General features: G+C 41.0%; 1 protein-coding gene across 1 annotated transcript; it reads right to left on the bottom strand.

The window, feature by feature from the left end:
- Positions 1-8,945: 8,945 nt before the first annotated feature.
- Positions 8,946-16,640, bottom strand: LOC132651748 (uncharacterized). Its single transcript, XM_060376833.1, has 2 exons — positions 16,428-16,640; positions 8,946-11,054 (listed from the first exon to the last, which is right to left on the bottom strand). The coding sequence occupies exon 2, from the start codon at positions 10,991-10,993 to the stop codon at positions 9,245-9,247; it is 1,749 nt and encodes a 582-aa protein (XP_060232816.1). The 5' UTR covers positions 10,994-11,054; positions 16,428-16,640; the 3' UTR covers positions 8,946-9,244.
- Positions 16,641-26,216: the final 9,576 nt, after the last annotated feature.

The following is a 26,216-nucleotide window of genomic DNA, read 5'->3' as shown; positions in this document are numbered from 1 at the left end:
ATTGTTCTGTACTGTTCTGTTATGCAGTTGGTTCTAAAACTTATTTGATCACAATGTTAGAACTTTTAGTCATGAAAAATTGTAAATGTCTCACAGAGCTGCTGTCTTTAGTTTTGCTGCCATCTTTGTTTAGGGCTTCCAGCTGAGTTCAGTTACACATGGCCAGCTACCATGCTGGTTCAGAGATAAAGAGGGTTGAGTCATGAGTTTACAACCATCTTTATTTAGGTCTCTCAGTTATGTTCAGTCCTCTGATTAGTGCTAAGTACATTTGTCCTTTAAGCTTTTGCTGTTCAATTTTAATGCAAGCAGTAGGATCAGCAAGATTTGCTACCCTCTGTATGAACTGTATCTGATTGAAAGGTTTGCTTTGATTTTAGTTCAGAAAGAGCAGATTTAAAGTTATGCTAACTGCTAACGAATGCAGTTGGTTAAGATGTTGAGCTTTACCTAATGTCTTTGTTTAGTTTTTCTTTTTTTTTTTTTAAGGTTAAGCCTAGGATGGGTAACGACAAAGCTTTCCTATGTAGATCTATTTAAAATATGCATTTTAGGAATTATGCATTTTAGTTCTAAAACATGCATTTTATCAGTATGCTAGTAGTATAGCATTCTACACTCTCTAGTTTATAGGGAACAGTTTAGAGGAGATGATAAAAATAGACAAAGAATAACTGAGATATGCTTGCCCTCAAGCTTGTCAGAGATCTGAAGAATATGGCATTTTAACATGTGTGAGCTTTTTGTTATGGATAGTTCCAAAATCCTGGCAGTAGCTCCCCTAAGTACCCAAGAAGATTTGGGCACAGTAACAGATGACTGTGACTCTGGATTGTGATATGCTAACCACAGTAACAGATGACTGTGACTCTGGATTGTGATATGCTAACCACTGCCTCACCTGGCCCACTGCTAGGGCCCAATCTAAACTGTGGACAAAGCTGCGGACACCAAGAGATCCACTATTCACATTGCGAGAAGCAATGTGAGGTCAATCTCTCATGTTCCTCTTTCCACAGAGGCAGTCTCTCATCTTCTGTGCCAAATGGCTGGACCGCCTCCGATTATGATTCCATGAGACCACAGGAGCCAGGGACACTGTCTAGATGATGGACTAACTAGTCATCTCTGTCATTTTGATTGGCACATAGATTGGTATAAGTAATTTGTCCATCTCAGGTCTCTGATCACCTTGATGGCTATCCTAAGCTAATGATAGCTTTGCAGCTAAAGAGCATACAATTATATCCATTGTTAGCTCATTGATCAGTTCATTAGTTAGTTAGAACTACTAGGTACTAGATCTTTTATTTAGAAAGAAAAACAGGTGTGCCTTGCTCACAGGATTCATGTCAGTTGCCTGTGTCTTAAGATATATAGCTTGATAAAAAGATGAGAAGCTTATGTAGGGTCTAAAAATATAGGAGTAAACAGTTACAAAAATCTAGAGTGTTATTTGGTCTGGAAAAATATTTAAGGGTTAATAAATGCAAAAAAGACTGGAGAGTTTAAATATTTTAAGGTATATAAATGTATGCTATAATGATATAAAAATAATTTAAGGCATATTAAAAATGGGAGATATTTTACATTTCTTTTCTTTGCTACTGTTGTGCTTATAAGATTTCAGAAGTTCAGAGTTTTGGCATTGATCAATAGAGTTCTGATAATTCGATGGAGCACCAACTGCTTACTATTCAGTCACCAGCTTGAGATTTTAATTTCCTTTGGTAGTTTTCTAAACATGGATTTACAGGTGCTTCTCATCAAGCTAAAAACATCTGTTTGCTGTGTATATCTGACCCAAAAGCCATAGCCTTTATTACAGTATTCTTAAAATCTGCCATTTGTGAGGTATACTGGATTTAGGAATATCTTAAATGTATTCCTTCTAGTTGCTTTGTCAAGAAAAGTCCAAGCATCCAGGGTTTCACAATAAAGCCAGTAACGTATTTCAGCCTAACTTTCCAGTGTGACATGGAGATCGGGGCTAAAAGTAGATGCTGAGTGTATGAAAAATGGTCAAGCTCCATTGGTGGCTGTGCCCACAGAAGAAGCGTTAGAGTTCCAGACCATGGACACACTAACAAACAGCCAACTGGTACTCATTCAGTGGGATGAAGTTTTATCTGTTATTCTCAGATTGTTTTTTATTAAATCTGCTGATATGTTACTTTTCTGAGTTTTTAAAATATATTTCCATTTGTAAACTAAAAAATCATATGAGTTTCAGGAAATAAAGTCATGGGACCTGAATCTGGCATAGATCAATAGGATCCCAGATGAGTTTTTCACTGGTCTTGGGATTCCTCACTTTCCCCATTTAATAGACAAATTTTAACTTCTGTCTCCAGTCTAAATTTGTCTCAGCAGATTTTCAATTGGTTGATTCTATTCTGGGATCAGCTATAGACTGCAAACTGAAATCTGGCCTTCCTGATGCTGGTGTGATTGCTCCTGACCTCTTCAGGTTGATCAACTAACCAATCCGAGGATTGCCCCATTGCCCAACCTTTGACTGGCAATTCAGCCTTCCAAGCCCCTGATAGCAACGGTCCTATTTTTAGAGCTGAAGCAGTTTCAGAGGACAAGAACCTCGGCCCAAAATCACACCTTGCAGGCTGAAATGATAAGTCAAAAGGGGCTCCTTGACATTAGCTATTATCTTGGGCACCTGCTTAGCTGAATTGGGAACTAGTATTGTAGGAACTGGACTAAAAGACGAGAGAGACACTAGAGACAAAGGATAATAGTTCTCCGTGGCTTACTACCCCTATATCCACCCTAAAGAAACCCCTACTCATTTTGAATTTTATCTTTGGGTCTTGTATTTTAAAATGCTTGATGGCTCTCAGGAAAAAAAAAATATTTGGGAGCAATACACTAATGGTACTCAGATGTCATTGTAAAAAGGTAAATCTACTGAATTCAAGGGAACATATATGGAAGACTCAACATTGGGTCTTCAAATTATCATGGAAATGGGAGAAATGAGAGACCAAGATTAAAAATCAGCAGATATTATTAAAGTTTAAGGGTTGAACTAGCTGGGTGAGGTACAGTAATGCCCTGAGGGGAAGAACCTACCTTACTACATTCTTTCCACACTCACTAGAGATACAGTTGCTAGGAAATTGGTCCATACCCCTTGGGAGGGACACCAGATCACTAATGGTTTGGGGACCTTCCTATAGCCAACTGATTAAAAATGCGTCATTCTGACCAATAGATGCTAGTAAATCTTCATTTACTATTACCCCTGCCTTGGGAATGCTAGGCAGAACCAGAATCTTTAAATCACCCAACTAATGTGAGCACAGGAATCTCTGCTCTCACTGATTTGGTGGTGGGAGTGTGAGTCCAAGCTGCAGTTTGTAATTTATAATAAAAAGATCCTCAGGTGGTTTGCAACAGACTGAGCTCCTGGTGGTGGGCTTTTGGGGTATCATGATTTGGGCACAACAACACTTGGAAGTTTATTCTTCAGACGCCTTTTCATCCTCACTATCTAGCTCCTAAATTATTTTCTGTTCTCAAATTACACAAATCTGTTTGAGCTCCTTTATGAACACTCAAATAACTTTGGAAGTACTTTTTTTTTCCTGCCTGTTTGGCTGCTCTAATTTCCACAAATAGGTCTTTAGCTTGTGAGATTACTTTTCTCAAGTTTCCAGATGAATGGTACCTTCAACTGGGAACCAGGGACAAACTTCATCTGCAAACTAACAGGGATAATGGCATTTCTCCCAATTCCTTGCTTTTATTACCATTCACTTTAAAGACTTCATTAACATCTCCCTGCTATTTCTCTGCCCCATGATTTACCTGCCTACTACCTTGTCTTCCTCCCTGCAATGGGCTGTCACCACAAAGCACACTTTTTCTTAGGCTTTTGGAGCTCCGAAAAACGGTGTTTCTCATGTTGCCCCTTGTTTTCAAGGTCCCTTGTTCCGGAGCCAACTGACCCATCCTTTGGACTTATTGAAAAGTATTCTATGTGAGATTAATATTTACTAATAAGTATCTTTAGTACAGCTTGCTGTTAATCCTAAATAGCTGTATAACCAAATCACAACACTGGCACTGGATTTATTTAATTAACCTAGAACACAATATTGGGCAATAGTTACTTCCTCCTAAACCTCCAAGCCCTCATAGTTCTTCCTAACATTTAGATTTTACCCATTACACTTGTTTTTTGTGAACTATTAGGTCCAGTCCCTCTCAATGTAATTGCAAGCTCTGTCCTCCAGCTCTTTCTCCAAGTTGCAAGCTCTGTCCTCCAGCTCTTTCTCCAAGTCCTCTCTCCTTGCCCTTTTTGCCACTCATTTCCTACCTTCTGGCCCATTCCCTCTTTCCTGTAATCAGGCTCCTCCCTTTGCACAACATTTTGGCCAGTTGTTTTATTTTGGCATGTTTATGACAATGCATTATCTGGACTGAAACCAGAGACTGGGAGAGGGTGGAGAAATCAAGATTTGAATGAACAAGAGTAAGGTATATACATTTCAAAAAAACATTATACCAACAAAAAAATGGTCCATCTGAAAGAGAAAGTGTAAATGGCGGGACAGAGACAAAGAATGGAGACAATACGGATTCCTGATAAAGTCTCAGTTTACTGAACAAGCAAACAACACTTATACATCAAAGGGTACAAGCAAAAGTTTTTTTTTTTTTTCGCATTTGTGCCACCTGGCAAGGCATCCAGGAAATCACTCAAGGTTACACAAAGTTTGTGGTCTTGTTCCCAGATTTGAAGGGAGCTTGCTATCTACTTCTCAGACTCAGAACACTGCATTTTCAGAGACCACCAAGGAAAGACTCTGAGTCATAGAATTTAGATAAGACCCACATCTGCTAAGTCCAGGAGGCAGAATTCAAATTACCAAAATTGTGCAAAAACCAGACAGTTCCTGGGACTGGTTTGGCTGAGAAAGAGAAAATCTGTGAGTATAAAGGAGAAATGAGGGGAAATAAACTATTTGACAGCTGGTTGTGTTCCACACTACTATTGCTAACCCTCTATGAGCAAGGTTGCCTTGGTTGATCTGGCTGGATAGGCAGATATGTCCTAATCAGGGGTCAGTATGGAACCCTCCTGGTCATGGTGTTATTTTAACATTTTTCCTTCAGGACAGTGAAATGAGTCGGTGTTATACACCTAGGAAACAAGAACAGCTGTGTTTCCTGCTGTAGTCCTCCAGACAAACTCTCTAAACATAGCATTAGTGCCAGGACTCCTTGCTCAGTGGTACCTGAGCTCATAGTGTCTGAGGTAGCTGGGTAACAAATAGTTCATGACTAGAATTCTCTGCTACATAAGGAGTTCCTGGAAAGAATGCCTTACAAAGTCAAAATCTGTCCTCCTTTAGCTGAATCTTTTCTCAATGTTAAAAGTCATTATAAAAGTTGTCAACATATTACTTTTATTGTTTTTTGGGAATTTTTGGGAATAATATACATTATACTCCCTTTCCATAACTCCCAGGTTCAAATTCATACCATGTACAACCCTAATTATTTTCTTTAAATTACATCAATTGAAGTATGTGTTGTTCATCTAATCATTGGCACATGATCAGAGTCTCCTCTCCATGCCAAGTCCCTTAAAGAAAAAAAAAAAAAGTACATCCTTGCCACACCCTGGCAACACCACCAAGGAGGAATCAGTCCTGAACAGCTCTACACTTCATCAACCTTATCACAGTTTGTCTTCTGTGTTTATTTACTATGATTTGTTCACATTGTATCTCCTCTGCTGTCCCTTCCCTCTTCTCATTCCAGTCCCACCCACCCTTCTTCCTCTCCCCCATGCCCTTTTTCAACTTCCTTCTGTCTGACCCTAGCTTATCGGTCTCAAGGTTAACTGCATGATCTTCCTCTGCAGCCTGATTCTCATGGCATTGTTCTTCTGTCCTCAATTCCCTCTACTTAGGATATTCTTTCTGCCTCCTCTCCTGCAGGCTTCCAAGAGCTCTGAAGGGAAGGAAAATTCCATAAGTAATTCCCATTTAGAGCTGGGTGTTTGAAAGTCTCTCTCTCTCTCTTTCTCTCTCTCTCTCTGCTTATTATAGGACTGTGGGTCTCTGAATGAAATCCCATTTGATGCAGAAGGAAGTATCTCTGTGGATATAGGAACATGGCACTGATCTATCAGATGAGGGTAGAGAGCAACATATTTTAATAACAATAGTCTTGCTTGCTTGAAAATTTCCGTAGGATGGCCTGGCCCAAAAAATCAATAAATTGACACCCAATTCCCCTAGGGGAAAACTGATTTGGTTACAATAGATGGGTTTTTGCGACTTTATCCATATTGTTAGGATACCTCCTAATAAGTGAATACATACTAGATTTGTCTTTTTCTATTTTAATGACTTCACCCAGGATGAATTTTCATAGTTCCAACCATTTGCCTGAAAATATCACAGTGTCATTTTCTTTGCTGAATAATACTCATTTATGAAAATATTCCACATTTTCCCCAAAGGAGATTGTCAGTCCTGTTCTTTAGTCCTTGGAAGTCGTTGGGACTTTAATCATTGTTTTGAATGACAAACTATCAGGAAAACTATGTTCTTTTAGCTTAGAATTCCCTCCATCTTCTTACACTTCCTGTGATTTGAATTGAAAATCACCTTGAAGTGCATCTCTTTACATGTTTAGTCACCAGTGAGGAAATGTCAGAGTAAGGTTAGGAGATATGGCCTAGTTACATAATGTAATTCCTTTTGTTTTCCTAATTTCTTTTTCAGCCATTTTTTTTCTTTTGTATACAGGAGGGCTACTGATTTTTTTGAGTTAATGTTGTATCCAGTCATTTTGCCACAGCTGTTTATCAGCTATAGGAATTCCCATGTAGAATTTTGGAGGTCACTCAGGTATAATATCATGTTATCTGCAAGTAGTGTTACTTTGACTTCTTCAGTTTGCATTTCTATCTCATTGATTTTCATCAATTGTGGGCAGCCTTGCTTTGTCCCTGATTTCAGTGGGATTGCTTTAAGTTTCTCTTTGTTTAGTTTGATGTTGGCTATAGGCTTGCTGTATATTGCCTTTGCTATATTTAGATATGTGCCTTGTATCTCTGATCTCTCCAATACTTTTAACATGAATGGAGTTTGGATTTTGCCCAATGCTTTTCCTGCATCTAAGGCAATTATCCTGTGTTGTTGTTTTTTTTTTTCATTTTTTTCTAATATGGTGGATCACATTGATGAATTTTTGTATATGGGATCACCCCTGCATACCTGGGATGAATATCCACTTGGTCATAGTGGATGATATGTTTCATGTGTTCTTTTATTCAGTGAAAGACATAAAGTACCTTCATGTGATCCTAACCAAGAATGTCAAAGATTTGTATGAAAAAAAATTCAAGTCTCTGAAGAAAGAATTAGAAGAAGATATCAGAGGATGGAATGATCTCCAATGCCCATGGCTTGGATTAACATAGTAAAAATGGCCATCTTACCAAAAGCAAACTACAGATTCAATGTAATACCCATCAAATTAGCAACACAATTCTTTCCAAACCTTGAAAGAAAAATTCTCACCTTCATATTGAAAAACAAGAAACCAGAATTGCTAAAACAATCCTCTACAATAAATGATCTCCTAGAGGATCTCTATTCCTGATTTAAAGCTGTACTATAGAGCAACAGTAATAAAACTGCATGGTACTGACATAGAAACAGAATGGTGGATCACAGGAACCATATAGAAGACCCAGTAATAAATGCACACACTTATGGAAACCTGAGTTCTGACAAAGATGCCAAAACCTCATCATAAATCCAGACACATTAAGTCAGTTAGAAGAAAATATATGATAGAGCCTTAAACTCATTGGCACAGGAGACGTCTCAAATTCCTGAACAGAACACCAACAGCACAAGCTCTAAGAGCAACAATTCATGAATGGGACCTCATGAAGTTAAAAAGCTTCTGTAAAGCAAAGGACACAGTCATCAGAAAAATAAAATAAAATAAACAATGAAAGCCTACTGACTGGGAAAGAATCTTTACCAAACCTCTTTGTGACAGAGGGCTAATATCCTGTATATATAAAGAATTAAGAAGTTGAAAAGCAACAAATCAAGTAATCCAATTAAAAAATGGGGAGCAGAGCTAAACAGAGAATTCTTGATAGAAGATTATCGAATGGCAGAGAAACACTTAAAGAAATGCTCAATGTCATTACACATCAGGGAAATGCAATTCAAAACAACAGTGAGATTTCACCTGAAACCATCAGAATGGCGAATAAAAAACAACAACAACAAAAAAAAAAAAAACTGTAGAGATTGTGGAGAAAGGGGAACTCACCTCCACTACTGATGGGAATGTAAACTTGTAAAAGCAATCTAGTAATCAATCCGGTACTGTCTCAGACAACTAGGAATAGCGCTTCCTTTAGATATAGCTATCCAACTCTTGGTATATATCCAAATGAGGCTCAAGTACACATTAAGGACATTTGCCAAATCATGTTTGTAGCAGCATTATTTCTAATAGCCCGAACTTGGAAACAAACCATGTGATCCGAACTTCTCGCCAGCAAGAACACACACGCAGACACTAGGATCCTTCTGCAGTAAACGTTTATTATGATGAATAGAGGAAGACGATAACCTCCAGAATGGTGCTGCTTAAAAACACCTTATGGCGGCGTGTACTCCGATGGTTGGCTGCTTGCCCATTGCCCCTGTGACGCCCTGGACTGGGCAGTAACGCCCCCAGGCTGGACAGTGGCTTGGCGCGCTTTTGCAACTTGCAGACATGGTCTATTGTTTGTTCATTAGGGCCAGGGCCGGGTGTCAGGGCCATCTCGTAATGGCGATTGCACTCTCTCCACTCTCCACATCTCCCCCTTTTTGTTTTAATAATTGAAAACTGCCTCAAAGCATTGTAAGCCCGGCACAAGGAAGCCCTAAGCTCGATCAAGCGAACTCCTTCTTTGGGGAGTAAGCGATCAAGAGCTTTAGATTACTCCCTTACCCCACCAGGTGCAATGGAGACAAGTCCTCTGGGTGCAGGGGCTAAGGGAGAAGAATAAAAATGGAGGTGACACCCATTCCCGTGCAATGGAATAAAATTCCAGGGAGTGCAATGGCTGTCATTCACCTATCTTGGTACCACAGCCACTTAGGCAAAGGCAACATTGTGACTTGGATCACTCATTGACTCAGTGCAATGGGTAAAACCCCTGAGGTGCATCGACTGAGTGTCACAGTCTGTTTTAATTTTTTAACATGGATAACCAAATTTTGGAAGATGATCCTTGTTCCAAGGCCACAAGTGCTTGTGCGATCACGACCTTGTCATGTTGTTGTTGGGCTTTGAGCTTGCAGACCAACCAGAGTAAGAACACTAAGCCGCAACATAGGGCTGCACCAAACATTCCAACACCCACCCATTCCTTAAAATAAGAAAAGGTGGAAGAAGCCCAGGATAATAAGCCATCTGTGAGCGATAAATCCACTCGAGTAGAATTAATGGTCACCACCGCTGCCCTTAGCTCTTCAAGCATTTCTTCAAATCCTTCTGACCAGTTTCCTGCAAGATATAAGGACAATTTCCTGGACAGATTAGCGGCTCGGGTAAAATTTTCATATTGTACACTGGTAATACAGAGTGCTCCTATTTTTCTCTCACATCTTAATTGAGCCAATTGAAATAAAATATCTATTCTTTCTTCCATAAGATCCAGACGCTGGTTAAGAATCATCAATCCACCTTTTAATTGTGTGCTAGCAGATACATGAAGGTTCATGGCTTCAGCCACACCTGCTGACAATTGATTTACTGTTGTGCTTGTTTGGACTGAATTTGCCATTGCCAAGCCGGCTGCAGTGGCAGCAGCTGCACTGACAGCGATGGCAGTAACAATGGCTGCGGTGATGCCAAAATCTCTCTTCTGTCTAAACAGGGAGAGGGTGGATGGAGTCTCCACAGGGATTGGGATCCACTGCGGGACTCTAACAACCAGGGCACGAGTGTAACGCCTGGCATTCCAACATTGCGACATCCAGCATGTCTCATTGGTACAATTTCTAAAAGAATTATTGGACAAAACAAGTAAGAAAGGAGGATAAACATAGACAGGACTAGGTGGAAAAGTCATCTGATTTGTAATGGTTTTATTCCAATGGGTAATCTGCCTTGACACATTTTCCATTTCCATAACTTTTTTTTTTAACTCAGTACCATTTATGGCACCCATGACGATCGATTTCCCTACAGTAGCGCCACTAATGAATCCCAGAGGATTGAGGACCATACAACTACCATTTGTCCCACAAAGTATCCATTTATAAAAAGGGACCATATCTCGATGTTGTATAAAGAGCCCCTTTCTCATTACCATACTTTTTGTAGGATCCATCAACATATTTGGGGAAAAAGAAAAAGTTTTATTTTTGTCAGCCCATCGAGTAAAGCACGACTGACAGTCGGACCATGGAGGGATGGTCCCATCATCCTCCCATGCACATGAAGGGGCCACCCTAGGTTGAAGAGGTCTATCTATATCTAAAAAATTTGGTCCTAAAAAGGAAGCGTTTATCCAGGTGACCTTATGCGAAAAGGTATAATGGATATCGATGGCGTCCTTACTATCCCTTTCCTTTTGGGACATAACTTCCCAATCGCAATCCTTATAGCCAAATGACCCAAGAATCCTTTTGGTAAGCCAAACACAGTCTCCTACGGAATCCTCAATTTGAAAGCAAAGGGAGCCAGCTTCTGGAAAGTCATGGCTTTCCCCTAATGATGCCTCAGTCTCATCATCAGGCAGATAAGGCAGGCCTAAATCTTTATTGGACGAGAAGAATTTTGGGAAAGTCGATGAATTATGTCTGAACGGCATAGGCTTCGGGAATGCAGACAAAATGGCCCAACGTTGTACCCCCACAATACTAGGAACCCGATTTAGAAGGATCCAAGCAAGAACTGGAATTAGTTGCAGGTATATTCGTTGGAGGATCATCTTCAGCTGCTGTGAGCTTTCACGTGAGGCGCTCCGGTATCCAGAATGGATTGTTTTCTTCCTGTGGGAAAACACAGACAGCTTCCCTGGATCTTATTAAAATAGGATCTGGGCCTTTCCACTGACCAGTCAAGACATCCTTCCATTTGACCATTTCCTTAGGCCTATCAGGTTCTAAGCAGTGGCGATCAGCCGCCGAGTGGCCCTGACTGTCCAAATTTAAAAAATTGAGAGTAAAGAGTGCCAAAGAAACAGTCACTGGTGGCACTGAGGGCAGAGCCTCCTGGACTCCCCCTTTTTGTTTTATTAAATAGGATTTTAGAGTGCGATGAGCATGTTCAATGTTACCTTGTCCCTGAGGGTTATATGGGAGACCCTTTAGATGGGTCACTCCCATTTGATGACAAAACTGTCCAAATTTTTGAGAAGTATAGGCTGGCCCATTATCAGTTTTTAGAATTTTGGGCTTTCCCCAGGCACTCCATGCCTCCAAGCAATGTTGAATAACATGGGCTGCCTTTTCTTCAGTCAGGGGAGAAGCAAACATAACTCCAGAGCAAGTATCAATGGAAACATGTAAATATTGTAGTTTGCCAAAAGATGACATGTGAGTAACATCCATTTGCCACATCTATAGAGGATGGATTCCTCTGGGATTAATCCCAACATGAGGCACAGGTAAAAACTGACAACAATTTTGACATTGGGTAACAATATCTCTAGCTTCCTTTCTAGTTATGTCAAATCGATGACGCAATGTCTCAGCTGTAACATGAAATTTTTTATGAAACTCCTTAGCCAATTCTAAATTTGAAAGGAGGGCAAATGCAATCATCTTTGTGGCTCGGTCTGCCAGGTCATTTCCATGGGACATGGGCCCCAGTAGACCAGAATGAGCCCTAATATGTGTAATAAAAACAGGGGATCTTCTGGTAATTAAGGCAAACTGAATCCTTTGAAAACTTTTTGCAAGCTTGCTAGATGCTTTAATTAACCCAGCAGCCTCCAAAATCTTTGTTGCATTAACCACATAACAGGAATCTGAAACAATGTTTAAAGGACCCAAAAAATTTTCCAAAACTTCTAATACCACTAGACATTCCACAATTTGGGGCGAGGCTTCATGATATTGTTTAGAAACAACTTTATTATTAACTACATAAGCTCCTACTCCTGTTTTTGATCCATCTGTATACACTACCAATCCATCCCGAAGTGGTTCCTGGGATGTTACATGCGGGAAGACTACCTCTTGAGTTAAAGCAAATTGCAAAACAGGGTGTCTAGGGTAATGATTGTCAATCAAACCACTAAAGGAGGTAACTAGCACCGCCCAAGTATCAGAGGTAGCAGTTAATACCTGAACTTGATGAGCTGTATAAGGCACTATTAAGGACTTTGGCTCCTTTCCAAAGTATGTAATGGCTGCTTTTAGCCCACAAAGTGCAAGTTGAGCAACTGCATCTGGATACCATTCAATAATTTTTGCAGGAGAAGCATTGGGATGAACCCACAATAAGGGTCCATCTTGCCATAATACAGCAGTTGGTAAATGTTTAGTTTTAATGACACACAGGTCAAAGGTCTTAGTTTCATCTACACGTTTTAATTGGGCATCTTGTAAAGCGTCTTCTACCACTTGTAGGGTGCGGCTTGCAGCCGGTGTTAAGGCTCTGGGTGAAGAAATATGAGCATCCCCTTCCAAAATACCAAATAGGGGTTTTAATTCAGCAGAAGGAATCTTTAAAAATGGCCTAAGCCAATTTATATCACCTAATAATTTTTGAAAATCATTTAAGGTATGCACATGATCCCTGCGAATTTCTATTTTCTGAGGAACTATTCGTTCTGGGTAAATAACAGTTCCTAGAAAGGAATCTACTTCTGAAATTTGGACCTTTTCAGTGGCTATATGCAATCCCCATTGTTGCAGGGTTTTTTTGCAACGAAGGATACGCATCTTGCAATATGCCTAACTCCTCATGGCACAAGAGAATATCATCCATATAGTGGATCAGTAACAAGGAAAGAAATTGCTGTCTAACTGGTTCAAGAGCCATCTGTACATACAATTGACACATGGTGGGGCTATTAGCCATGCCTTGAGGTAGAACAATCCACTGATATCTTTGGTCTGGCTCACGGTGATTAACAGCAGGTAGGGTAAAGGCAAATCTCTGTCTGTCTCATGGGCACAATGGAATGGAGAAAAAACAATCCTTGATGTCTATTATTATAATTCTCCATTGCTTAGGCAGGGCTGAAAGCAGAGGCAAGCTTCGTTGCACTGTTCCAAATAATCGTATCTGTGCATTAATAGCCCTCAAGTCATGGAGAAGCCTCCATTTTCCTGATTTCTTTTTTATAACAAAAATAGGTGTATTCCAGGGGAAGTAGATGGTTCCAAATGACCAAGCTATACCTGTTCTTTAACCAGCCTTGTAGCGGCTTCTAGCTTTTCAGAGGAAAGGGGCCATTGAGGAACCCATATGGCTTCCTCTGTGAGCCAAGATATGGGCATGGAACCCTCAATGGCAGCTAATGAAAACCCAGGCCTTGTTTCCCTGTATTATTTTCCTGTGAAATCGGGTGTAATCTCCCTTGTTCCTGTTTACCAAGGCCTTTTCCTTCCTTATAACCCATCCTTTTCATTATATCAACCGCTTGTTGAGAGTACTCATTGGTCAATGCTAATCCTAAATCCTGCAAAATATCTCTTCCCCAGAGATTGACAGGGAGAGGAAGAACATATGGTATGAAACTTCCTGTTTGACCTTCCCGTGCTTGCCACATTAAAGAATGTGAACTAACTGTAGGGCTGGCCTCATATCCCAATCCTTGTAAGGAGTGGGATGATTGTGTAACAGGCCACACCTTAGGCCACCAGGTGGAAGAGATGATGCTTTTATCAGCCCCTGTGTCCAAAATACCAGTAAAACTTTTTCCTTCTATCTGCAGCTGTAGGGTAGGTCTAGTTTTAAGATCAACTACCAAATGAGTAAAATCTTTTCCTGTGGAACCGAGTCCTTTTGCGCCCCTTGGTGTCCTGGTAGATGGAAAACAATCATGAAGGCTTGGGAGGAGGACTAATTCAGCAATCCTATCTCCAGGAGAAATAGAAAATATGCCTTGGGGGCAGGAGCAAAGCACCTGGAGCTGACCCATAAAATCCTGATCTAATATTCCAGGATGGACCATAAGTCCTTTTAAAGTGAGAGAGGAGCGACCTAAAATAAGACCGACACTTCCTTCAGGCAGGGGGCCTTCAAACTCCACTGGGACAGGTTGCACCCCCATGTGTGGCATTAATAAGAATTGGGAGGTGGAAAGGAGGTCCAGGCCTGCTGATCCTCTTGTTGCTCTGCAGCTGGATAAACCCTCCTGTTGTCTGCCTGTGTCCCATGTTTGTTGGGGCCCTGAGACTTGGGGCCCTGAAATCTGTTTTTTGGAATATTTTTATCTCTCTCGTTAGGGGGGTTTCATGCTGGATAAGCTCTCCCTGAATATCTCTAACTGAACGGCATTCACTAGCCCAGTGATTGCCTTTTTTACACTTAGGGCAAAGTCCAGGAACTTTCTTTTGTGCAGACACATGACAATCTTTTTTAAAATGGCCCATTTTGCCACAATTAAAACAAACTTTATTGTTTCCAGAACTTGGGCGGTTCTTGGTTTGTATTATGGCTGCCGCCAGGCCGGCATTGGTAAGTGGGCCTCTGAGTCCTCGGCAAACTTTTATCCAATCTGTTAGCCCTTTGTTCCTTCTAGGAGTAATGACTTTCTTACATTCTGGGGAAGCATTTTCATATACCAGCTGTTCTATCATTGGCCTAACTCGCTCCGGATCTCCAAATATTCTACCTGCTGCTTCTGTCATTCTGGCCACAAATTCTGAGAATGACTCCTGAGGGCCTTGTATAATCTTTGTCAGGTGTCCATTGGCCTCGCCCTTCTTTGAAAGGGCTTTCCATGCCTTAATAGCGGCAGCAGAGATCTGACCATATACCCCCCAGTCATAATTTGTCTGATTATGAACAAACTGGCCTTGCTCCGTTAGCAAATCAAAGGTCCATTGCTGCTGATTGTCTTCTGCATAGGCATTGGCCCTTGCCTGAGTTTGGGAAGCATCATACCAAAAGGCTTTCCATTCTAAGTACTGTCCCATATTAGGGAGAGCAGCTTCTATAGTACTTTGCCAATCCTTTGGAGTCATGGCCATGCTAGCAAGTGTTTCAAGCTGCAAAATTGTAAAGTTGGCATCTACCCCGTATTTGTTAACTGACTCTGCTAGTTCTTTAACAAGAGGATATTCTACCGGTGCATAAACACGTTCCCCTTCCGCAGCTTCCAATACAGGGAAGGCTTGTAAAAGCCTTTTTTTATCCCCTTTTGAAAAGAAGGAGTCTAAACTGTGTCTCTCAACATAAGGCAGAGGAGCTTTAGGGGTTAATGAGAAAGCCCCATGAATCTCAGCTCCTCCCCTCTTTTGTTCTCGATTTGGTGGTAACCGTGGTTCCTGAGGGTGGCGCCTCTCCTCCTCGGAGCAAGCCGCTTCTCAGTCTAAATCTGACCCCTCGGAGGAACTTAGTTTGTCAGATTCAGAGCTATGAAGCCCCAAAGCCTCCAATTCTCTTATCGGATAGAGAGGCTTTCTTTTTGGATTTTTATTTCCCTTTATACCTTTCTCCCTCAGGGCATCTATTCCCTCACTTTTCGCTTCTGTGGTTTTAACATCCACAGAAGGGTCTTTTTTCTTAGAGACGTCCTTTTTTTCTTTTTTCTTAAGGGCCCTTAACCTATTTTCCCGTTCTGTTTCTGACATGCTGTCTTGTAATTCCTCTAACACCCTTTGGCCAGCTGCTACAGATGGATGGCATCTCTCATCTTCTAAGCAAGATTTTACTAAAATCCACAATGACCTAGCTCCAGCTTTTAGCTTTCCATTTTCTTCTGCCTTCCGTAAATCAGCTTCTAGCTTATCCCAGGAAGCAAGCGTCAGCAACCCTGAACATGCAAACCAGGGAGCGATGCGATCAATTTCCATAATAAACCTTTTTAACGTTCTTTTTGAAAGCTCTAATTCATGTTGTTTTAAAAGCGACTGAAGTGCTGTGATCACCGAATGTGAAACTCCCATGCTGCTCCCTTATCTACGAGAGAAACTGACACAGGGACGGGCAAGGCGGCTTATGTACGACTGACTAACAACGTCCCAACAGCACACCAAAAAGAAAGGGAGGGAGGAGACACTACGGCTTATACACGCCCGTCTAACGATGTCCCATGGAGAAAAAACACTTTAGCACCAGTCTTTATGGAAGCAAAATGAATACCAAAAGAAGAATCGCTGAAGCCATCAAAAGAAATGTAAGAGCAACTGGTAGAGTTAAATGGGGCCGTATCTCTTTAAGACCGAGCAAGTCTCAGAAAGTACCTTTTGTACTGCAGTTCCGAATCAGCCCCGAGAGCGGCAGGGGGTCTCCTCACAAGGCCGGCGATCAAAGGCTGCCCGGCGTCCCGGGGTTTAGGCACCAGTTGTGATCCGCGTGAACTTCTCGCCAGCAAGAATGCGCACGCAGACACTAGGATCCTTCTGCAGTAAACGTTTATTATGATGAATAGAGGAAGACGATAACCTCCAGAATGGTGCTGCTTAAATACACCTTATGGCTGCGTGTATTCAGCTGGTTGGCTGCTTGCCCATTGCCCCGTGTGACGCCCTGGACTGGGCAGTAACGCCCCCAGGCTGGACAGTGGTTTGGCGTGCTTTTGCAACTTGCAGACGTGGTCTATTGTTTGTTCATTAGGGCCAGGGCCGGGTGTCACCGCCATCTCGTAATGGCGATTGCACTCTCTCGACTCTCCACAGAATCTGTCTTTTCTAGTCTTTGCATCTCTGTCCCCCCTATTTAAACTCCCTCTTTCTAGTGGACCCTGTTAGACTAGCCCACAGGACTCTCAGGATACCTTTTCTTTTCCCTGCTCTTAAAGAACTAATACTCCAGGGAACCCTAGACCCTGCCAACCTTTTATATCATTGAGAATGTGAATGTCTATTTAGTCAATACAACAATAACTGCTCAGTTCAAAGTCAAACCTAGTAAATTTCAGATCCAAGACCACAGAAGGAGACCCCCTTGTCATTCAGTACATTCCCCTTAATCCTATATTTCCAGACATTTCACTGGGGAGAAAGAGCTAGAGATACAGATTCAGAAATAGAGAGACCTAGACGAACAGAAATATATATATATATATATATATATATCACACACACACACACACACACATATATATATATATATATATATATATATATATATATATATATAGTGACAAAGACCGAGAGACAGAGACTCCATTCTGTTTGGTCACTTTCTTTGGCAAATCAACCTCATAGCACAACCTCCTAAAATAAAAGTCCAATAAGAATTATATTTTCTGTGAAAAGATGGCGGTGTCAGGAGGACACTGTTTCTTAGGAGCAGGACAGCAGTGTCGGCACTGCGACCAGGAGACTGAACTCTGTGACCTAAAACACCAGTGTTTGTGATTGCCAGGTGAGAGGAAAGCTTAAGGTGTGGAAATCAACTGGGGCCCAACTTCAGGTTATCTAGTCAATACCTGGAAAAGGTTTTGGGAACCAGCAGGCGCACCTGCTGCTCCAAATTCGAGCACACAGCCTTCTGCAGCACCCCCAGCTGCCATCAAGACTGGGACACACAGCCTCTGGCCCAGATCAATAGCTCATTCTCTAGACCAGTGTACAGACCTCAATTGCGGGCCCAGAGTGGAGTGCACAGCCTCTGACCCAAAGCTGGCCCACATGAGTGACCCCAACCACCATCTCCAACCGGGGAGCACAGCCTCTAGCACAGAGTGCGTCAATAAACCTCTGCGCCAGAGTGGAGCTCTTAGGTGCCAGCTCAGAGAGGTGGGCCTAGCCTCTGGACCAGGAGAGGGCACATATTGCCAGCCCAGCTCTGAGCACAGAGCCTGTGGACCAGAGCAGAGCCAACAGCCGCCATCCCAGACAGGAAAACAGAGCTTCCAGCCAAGACTGAGATGCCCAGCCTCCAGACCAGAGTGGAGCCCTCAGTTGCCAGCATAGAGAGGAGTGCACAGCCTTGGGCTCACAGTGGCACCCCCAACCACCATCTCTAACTTGGCCACACAGTCTCCCATCCCAGAGCGGAACTCTCAGCCTCTGGCACAGAGACTTGCTGGGGTAATCTCTCAACTTCCTAGACAGAACTGTGTGCCCCATGGTACCATAATGAGTTACCCTGTTGGGAGAAAACCCCACAGCTAGGGAATCAGCAGGCTCTTCAAGAGGGCTATAACTGGAAAACCGTGCAGAAGCTCACTAAATTCAGAAGGAGAAACCCAGCAGCGGGTCAGCTGACTTGAGGACTTCTACAGGTGAGAGGAGAGCCCCCCAACAAAAAAAGACCACAACTACTACTTAGGTCTAAACACCTGAGGTGAACAGTGGCAATTCCTGGGAAACACTGGCCATACAGTGACCATACACAAAAAGCAGAGGAGGCCTCTGTCAGGAAAAATTATCTTCCTGCTAAGGAGATTCTCCCTACCCCAGTATTCCAGGAAGCAGCAGAAACTAACAACCAACACCTAAAACGTCCAAATGAGTAGAGGTCATCATAAAAGCTTAACCAACAAAAGACAGAGCAATATGGTATCTCCAGAACCCTTCCATCTATGGGTGGGTGAGCAGCCCTGGACCACCCCCCAATAATAGAAATTCAAGAAGATGACCTTTCATCTATGCTGATAAAGAGGACAATAGAGGAAACGAATAAAATATGTAAAGAATTAGAGGAAGGCAAAATCAAACATTATTGTCATCCGTGAAGAAATATGGGAAGATACAGCCAAACAGTTTGTAGCCTTCAGAGAAGAAATAGTTAAATCACTGAAAGAAATAAAAGAAACAGAGGAATGTTCAAACAGTTGAAGGAAATAAAAGTAAAAGAGGAATATACAATCAGACAGGTGAAGGAAATAAAGAAAACAACTCAAGATCTGAAGACAGATTGGAAAACTTAAAGAAAACACAAATGGAGGAAGTCATGGAGAGGAAGAATTTAGGGAAGAAAACAAAGTATAGAGGTAAGCATAACCAACAGATGACAAGAGATGGAAGAAAGAATCTCAGGTGTAGACAGAAACAATGGAAGAAATCGACATATCCATCAAAGAAAATGTTAAATCCAAAAAATTCCTGACACAGATCATCCAAGAAACCCAAGACAATATCAAAGGACAAAATCTAATTATAATAGGAATTGAGGAAAAGGAAGATTCCCTGCTCCAAGGCCCAGAAAATATCTTCAATAAAATCATAAAAGAAAATTTCCCTAACTTATAGGAGAGGCCTAAAAGATTACAAGAGGCCTACAGAACACAAATAAATTAGAGCAGAAAAGGAAATCCTCCTGCCACATAATAATCAAAACAGTAAGTACACAGAACAAAGAAAAAATGCTGAAAGCTACAAGGGGAAAAAGGCCAAGTAACATATAATGGCAAACCCATCAGAATCAGAACTGACTTCTCAACAGAGAAAATGAAAGCAAGAAGGGCCTGGAGTGATATAATGCAGACCCTAGGAAAACACAGCTGTCAGCTCATACTAATATATCCAGCAAAAATCTCAGTCATCATAGATCTAGAAAACAAGATATTCAGTAGCAAAAACAAATTCAAACAATACCTACGCACAAATCTATCATTACCGAAGATAGTAGAAGAAAAAATAGAACTCAGGAAAACTAACTACATTCAAGAAAACACAGGAAACAAATAACCTTTCTACCGCAAAAAACAAAAGTAGCCAAGCACAAACAAACTACCATAGACAACAGCAAAATCAAAGCATCTAACAGCCACTGGTCATTATTCTCCCTTAACAACAATGGACTCAACACTACAATGAAAAGACACATACTAACAGAACAGATGCATAAACAAGCCCCAACAATCTGTTATGTACAAGAAACACAGCTAAGTCACAAAGATAAACATTACCTGATAGTAAAGGGCTGAAAGGCAGTTTTCCAAGAAAATGGAACCAACAAGCAAGCAGGAATAGCCATTCTACTATCTGATAAAATAAATGTATAACCAAAATTAATTAAAAGAGATGGGGAAGGACACTTCATATTCATCAAGGGAAAAATCCACGAAGAAGACATCACAATCCTGAACATCTATGCCCAAAATACAAGGGCACCCACATGTGTAAAAGAAACATTGATAAAATTTAAAACACACATGGATCCCCACACATTAATAGTGGGAGGTTTCAACACCCCATTATCAAGAAAGGACAGGTCAACAAACCAGAAATTAAACAAAGAAACAATGACACTAAGAGAGGTCATATATCAAATGGACCTAACAAATGTCTACAGAACCTTTCAGCCAAACACAAAAGAATTTACCTTCTTCTCAGCACCTCATGGAACCTTCTCCAAAATAGACCTCACAGTGGGTCACAAAACAAGTCTCAACACATACAAACAGACTGAAATAAATCCATGTATCCTATCTGACAACCATGGACTAAGGCTCAATCTGAACTACAACAAAAATAACAAAAACCTCACATACGCATTGAAAACAAACAAGTTGCTACTTTATGAAAGTTGGGTCAGAAAAGAAATAAAGAAAGAAATCAAAGTTTTCATAGAATTCAATGAAAATGCAGGCACAACATACCCAAACTTATGGAAAAAAAAAATGGAAGCAGTGCCAAGAGGAATGTTCATAGCACGAAGTGCCTACAAGAAGAAATTAGAAACATCTCATGCCAGCAACTGAATGGCTCACCTAAAAGCTCTAGAAAAAAAAAAAAAGCAGACACAAAATAGGAGTAATAATCAAACTAAGGAAATAATCAAACTCAGGGCTGAAATAAATCAATTAGAAACAAATAAATCTACTGAAAGAATCAATGAAACCAAGAGCTGGTTCTTTGAGGAAATCAACAAGATATACAAACCCTTAACCACACTAACTAAATGGCAAAGAGACACTATCCAAATCAACAAAATCAGAAACCAAAAGGGGGACATAACAACTGAGAAAATCTAAATAATCATTAGGATTTACTTCAAAAGTCTATATGCCATAAAATTTGAAAATCTAAATGAAATGGACAATTTTCTGGATCAATTCCATTTATCAAAGCTGAATCAAGACCAGGTAAATCAATTAAATAGTCCTAATCCCGACGGAAATAAAAGCAGTCATCAAAAGTCTCCCATCCAAAAAAGCCCAGCACCAGATGGTTTCAGTGCAGAATTCTACCAGACCTTCAAAGAAGAGCTATCACCAATACTCTTCAAACTATTCCACAAAATAGAAACAGAAGGAAAACTACCAAACTCATTCTACCACCTTGGTACCTAAACCTCACAAAGAGCCAACAAAGAAAGAATTTCAGGCCAATCTCCCTTATGAACATTGATGAAAAAATACTCAGCAAAATACAAGCAAATACAAGAACACATCAAATATATCATCCATTATGACCAAGTAGGCTTCATCTCAGGAAGGCAAGGGTGGTTCTATATACAGAAATCTATCAACGATAGCCCTGCAGACTATCAAAGCAGATGTTGAGACTTATAGCCAAACTTTGGACAGAATGCAGGGAATATTATTAAAGAAATGGGAAATAGGAAGATGTGGAGAAGACAGGAGCTCCACAAGGAGAACAACAGAACCAACAAAATTTGAACACAGGGGTCTTTCCTGAGACTCATACTCCAACCAAGGACCATTCATGGAGATAACCTAGAATCCCTGAACAGATGTAGCCCATGGCTCTTCAGTGTCCAAGTGGGTTCCATAGTAATGGGAACAGGGACTTATTCTGACATGAACTGATTGGCCTGCTCTTTGATCATCTCCCCTTGAATGAGAAGCAGTCTTATCAGGTCACAGAGGAAGACAATGTATCCACTCCTCATGAGACTTAACAGACTAGGATCAGAAGAAAGAAGAAGAAACCCCTACCAGTGGACTTGGGGAGGGGCATGTGTGGAGACGAGGGAGAAAGGGAAGAATTGGGAGGGAAGGTAGGGAAATAGATGGAGGAATACCAGTAAATAAAGTGTAATTAAAAATAAAAATGAATTAAAATTAAAAAAAGAATTATATCTTAGCTACCTTTTTTTCAGTCTTTTTCTTATTTTGTCTTTTTTTTTTTTCAGAGCTGAGTACTGAACCCAGGGCCTTGTGCTTGCTAGGCAAGCACTCTACCACTGAGCTAAATCCCCAACCCCAAGAATTATATTTTCTAACATGACTATATCTCCAACCCAGATATTTCCTCACTGGGGACTCCACATGTAAATAGATGAGCTTCAAGAAGACACTGCAATCCAAATCACCAGGATGTGGAAATAGGTGAAGGAAATTCTAGGTTAAAAGAATATAGTTATCCTGATAGTTTGTCTTTCAATACAAAGATGAAAGTCCCAGCAACTTCCAAGGACAAAAAAACAGGACTGACAAACTTCTTTGGGTTAAATGTGGAATAATTCCATACTGGAGTATTATCACCTAAGAAAATGACATCATGATATTTTCAGGCAAAAGGATGGAATCAGAGAAAAAATCCTGAGTGAAGCTACTAAAATGCAGAAAGACAAATATGGTATGTAGTCACTTATTAGGAGGTCTACTATTAGTGAGGGATAAAGTTCCAATAGTCCATCTATTGTTACCAAACCCAGTGTTCCACTAGGGAGATCTGGGGGTCAATTAATTGAGTTGTTGTGCAGTCCATCCTACAGAAATTTTCAAACAATCCTGGCTATTGTTATTGAAATATGTTGCTCTCTGCCCTCTAATAATAGATCAGTGCAATGTTCTTCCATCCACAGTGATGCTTCCTTCTGCATCAAATGGGATCGAATACAGAGACACACAGTCCTATATTATGCAGAGAAAGACCTTAAAACATCCAGGTCTAAATGGGATTTCCCTATGAAATTATATCTCAGCTCAGAACTCTGGAAATCCTGCAGAAGAGTATGCAGGTAGACTGTCATAAGCAGAGGGAACTGAAGTCATAAGGAGAAAAATTTCCTGAGAATCAGGCCACAGAGGAAAATGATGCAGGTAGCCTGGTTGACACCTGATAAGCTAGGGTCATATAGAAGGGGGAGGATGATCTCCCCTATCAGGGAACTAGAGAAAGGGCATAGAGGTAGAAGAAAAAGTGTGGGTGGTACTTGGAGGAGAAAAAGGGAGGGGACAACAGAGGGGAAACAAAATGAACAAATCAAAATAGAGAAATGCAAAAGAAAAAGTATGATCAAGGTGATAAAGTACAGAGCTCTTCTTGACTGATGGCTTGTTCTTGGGGTTAGTGCCAGTGTGTGGCAAGGACGAACTCAGTTTTCCTTAAGGGACTTGTCACTGAGATTCTGATCATGTTCCAATGAGTAGATGAAGAACACATACTAGAATTGATGTTTTTTAAAGAAAAAAAAATTAGTATGACACATGGGTACGAATTTGAAGCTGCGACAATGGTGAGGGAGTGTAATGTATGTTATATCAAATTCCCACATAAGCAATAAAAAAATGTGTGGACAAATTTTACAATGACTTTCAACATGGGAAAAGATTCAGCTAAAGAAGGGCAGAATTTGACTTTGTAAGGTAAGCTTTCCAGGAACTCATTAGGTAGCAGACAATCCTAACCATGAATTAGGGGTTACCCAGCTACCTCTGACCCCAAGAACTTTGTTGCACCTCAGAAGAAGCTGTCCTGCCCCAAACATTACATTAGAAGTTCTGTCTAGCGGACAACAGCAGGGAACACAGCTGCTCTTGTGTCCTAGACATATACCAGAGACCTATTTCTCTGTCCTGAAGGCCCAGGTAAACGTAAACACCTGGGTCAGGACAATTGCTCACTGACTACTAAAAATGACAGAGCTGACAATCCAGCAGGTCAGTCAAGGTAACAGTGCTCATAGAGGGTTGGCAACAATATTGTGGAACATCACCAGCTGTCAAGAAGTTTATTACTCCTTATTTTTCCTTTTATATACTCCTAACTTTCTGTTTTAGCAAAAAAGTCCCAGGAATTTTCTGGTTTCCTTCTCTTTTCCCTGCTCCTGAAAACTCAAAACCCCAGGGAATGCTAGACACCGCCAGCCTGTTATATCAATAAGAAAGTGAAGATCCATTTAGTAAGTATGTGAGTAACTGCCCAGTTCAAAGTCACAACCAAGGATATTTCAGATCAAAGAGCACAGTAGTAACTTCCTTGTCATTCAGTACATTCCCTTTAATCCCTCATCACTTTGAAGCTTTCCTACTTAGGAAGCTGTCCAATTAAAAACATTGCAGTTTTATTTCCAACCTGATTTTGTCACAGAGATAAACAAGAGTAAAGGAGTGTGAGCTGGATAAAGGGATGAGATAAAGGCTTGTTGGGTTTCACAAGAAAAAGTCACATGTGCACAGGATCAGAGGTACTGGACACTGAGCAATGATTGTTTACTCATATCCATGGAAACCTCAAGAATCTCTCAAGTGATGATTGGCTGAGAGGGAGAATGATGTCAAAAAAGAAGTGAAAGCCAGTAAGAGTTTCAGGAGCCAGTTATTTAAAGTGCCAAGTGACAGTCTGCTTGAGAGAAAGAGAGAAAGGGTGGTTAGCCCTAAATGCCTCAATCTGGACAGCTGAAAGCACACAACGCAGAGATGACAGTTCCTGTGTACAAGACTTATTTCAGGAAAAGTGTCACATATTTCTTTCAAGTGGTCATTAATAAACTTACTTGTCCTTGACATGTGAGATTCACATTATCACAGAGTCCATTATTATTTGTTAAATACAGATATGTCCTCAGTCAGTGAATTACTTGGTGGGAAAACACTCCCTGAAAAAGGTAACTTTCTGAACACAAAGCATTTAATTGGGACCTTGCTTATATTTTTACAGAGACCATTCAGGATATCAAGTTAGCAAGCACTCATCTTGTTGCAGCCTTTCAGCAGAACTGAGAGCTTTTCATACTGAATCACAAGTGGTAGGCCTTAAGAGAGAGACAGACAAAGTGCTAGAGAGAGCAATTCAAAAACAGGAACATCTGGAGAGGACAGGAACTCCACAGGAGATCAAGAGAACCAGAAAATATGAACACAGGGGTCTTCCCAGAGACTCATACTCCAACCAAGTACCAGGCATGGAGATAACCTAGAACCCCTGTACAGATGTAGCCCATGGCAGTTTAGCATCAAAGTGGGTTACATAGTAATGGGAAGAGGGAATGCTTTGACATAATCTGATTGGCCTGCTCTTTGATCACCTCCCCCTGAGGGGGGGAGCAGCCTTATTAGGCCACAGAAGATGACAATGCAGCCACTCCTGATGAGATCTGATAGACTAAGATCAGAAGGAAGGGAGAGGAGAACCTCCCCTATAAGTGGACTTGGGGAGGAGCATGGGTGAAGAAGGGGGATGGAGGATGAGATCAATAGGGAAGGGAGGAACTTATGGGGGGATACAAAGTAAATAAATATAATTAATTAAAAAAATGAGTTTTCAAAGCAAAATAAATAGACGGAGATCAAAAGAAACAAAGATATAAAGTGACAGAGACTTAGAGACAAAGACTCCATTCTCTGTGGTCACTTTCGTTGGCATATAAAACTCACAGCAAACCCTTCCATAATATAACTACAATAGGAATTATATCATGTAACGATGACATAAATCATAGCCCCTCCCAGATATTTCTCTTTTTTTAATTTTTTAACTTTTATTAATTACACTTTATTCATTTTGTATCCCCCAAAAGCCCCTCCCACCTCCCCTCCTGGTCTCCCCATCCCCCTTTCTGCACGCATGCCCTCCCCAAGTCCATTGATAGGGGAGGTCCTCCTCTCCTTCTCTCTGATCTTAGTCTATCAGTTCTCATCAGAAGTGGCTGCATTGTCAGTGTTCTAGGTTATCTCCATGAATAGTCCTTGGTTGGAGTATGAGTCTGTGGGAAGTTCCCTCTGTTCAAATTTTCTTGTTCTGTTGCTCTCCTTGTGGAGTTCCTGTCCTCTCCAGCTCTTACTATTTCCCACTTCTTACATAAAATTCCATTCACTCTGCCCATCAGTTGGCCATCAGGCTCAGTATCTGATTTCACAGTCTGCATGGCACAGGCTTTCAGAGGCC

Source organism: Meriones unguiculatus (assembly GCF_030254825.1).
Source record: "Meriones unguiculatus strain TT.TT164.6M chromosome Y unlocalized genomic scaffold, Bangor_MerUng_6.1 ChrY_unordered_Scaffold_25, whole genome shotgun sequence".
Classification (NCBI taxonomy): Eukaryota; Metazoa; Chordata; class Mammalia; order Rodentia; family Muridae; genus Meriones; species Meriones unguiculatus.
This window is presented reverse-complemented; position numbering and strand designations above follow the sequence as displayed.

Coding starts and splice junctions, on each gene's coding strand:
- LOC132651748 (XM_060376833.1), bottom strand. CDS start 10,993: ATGATCCTCCAACGAATATACCTGCAACTAATTCCAGTTCTTGCTTGG.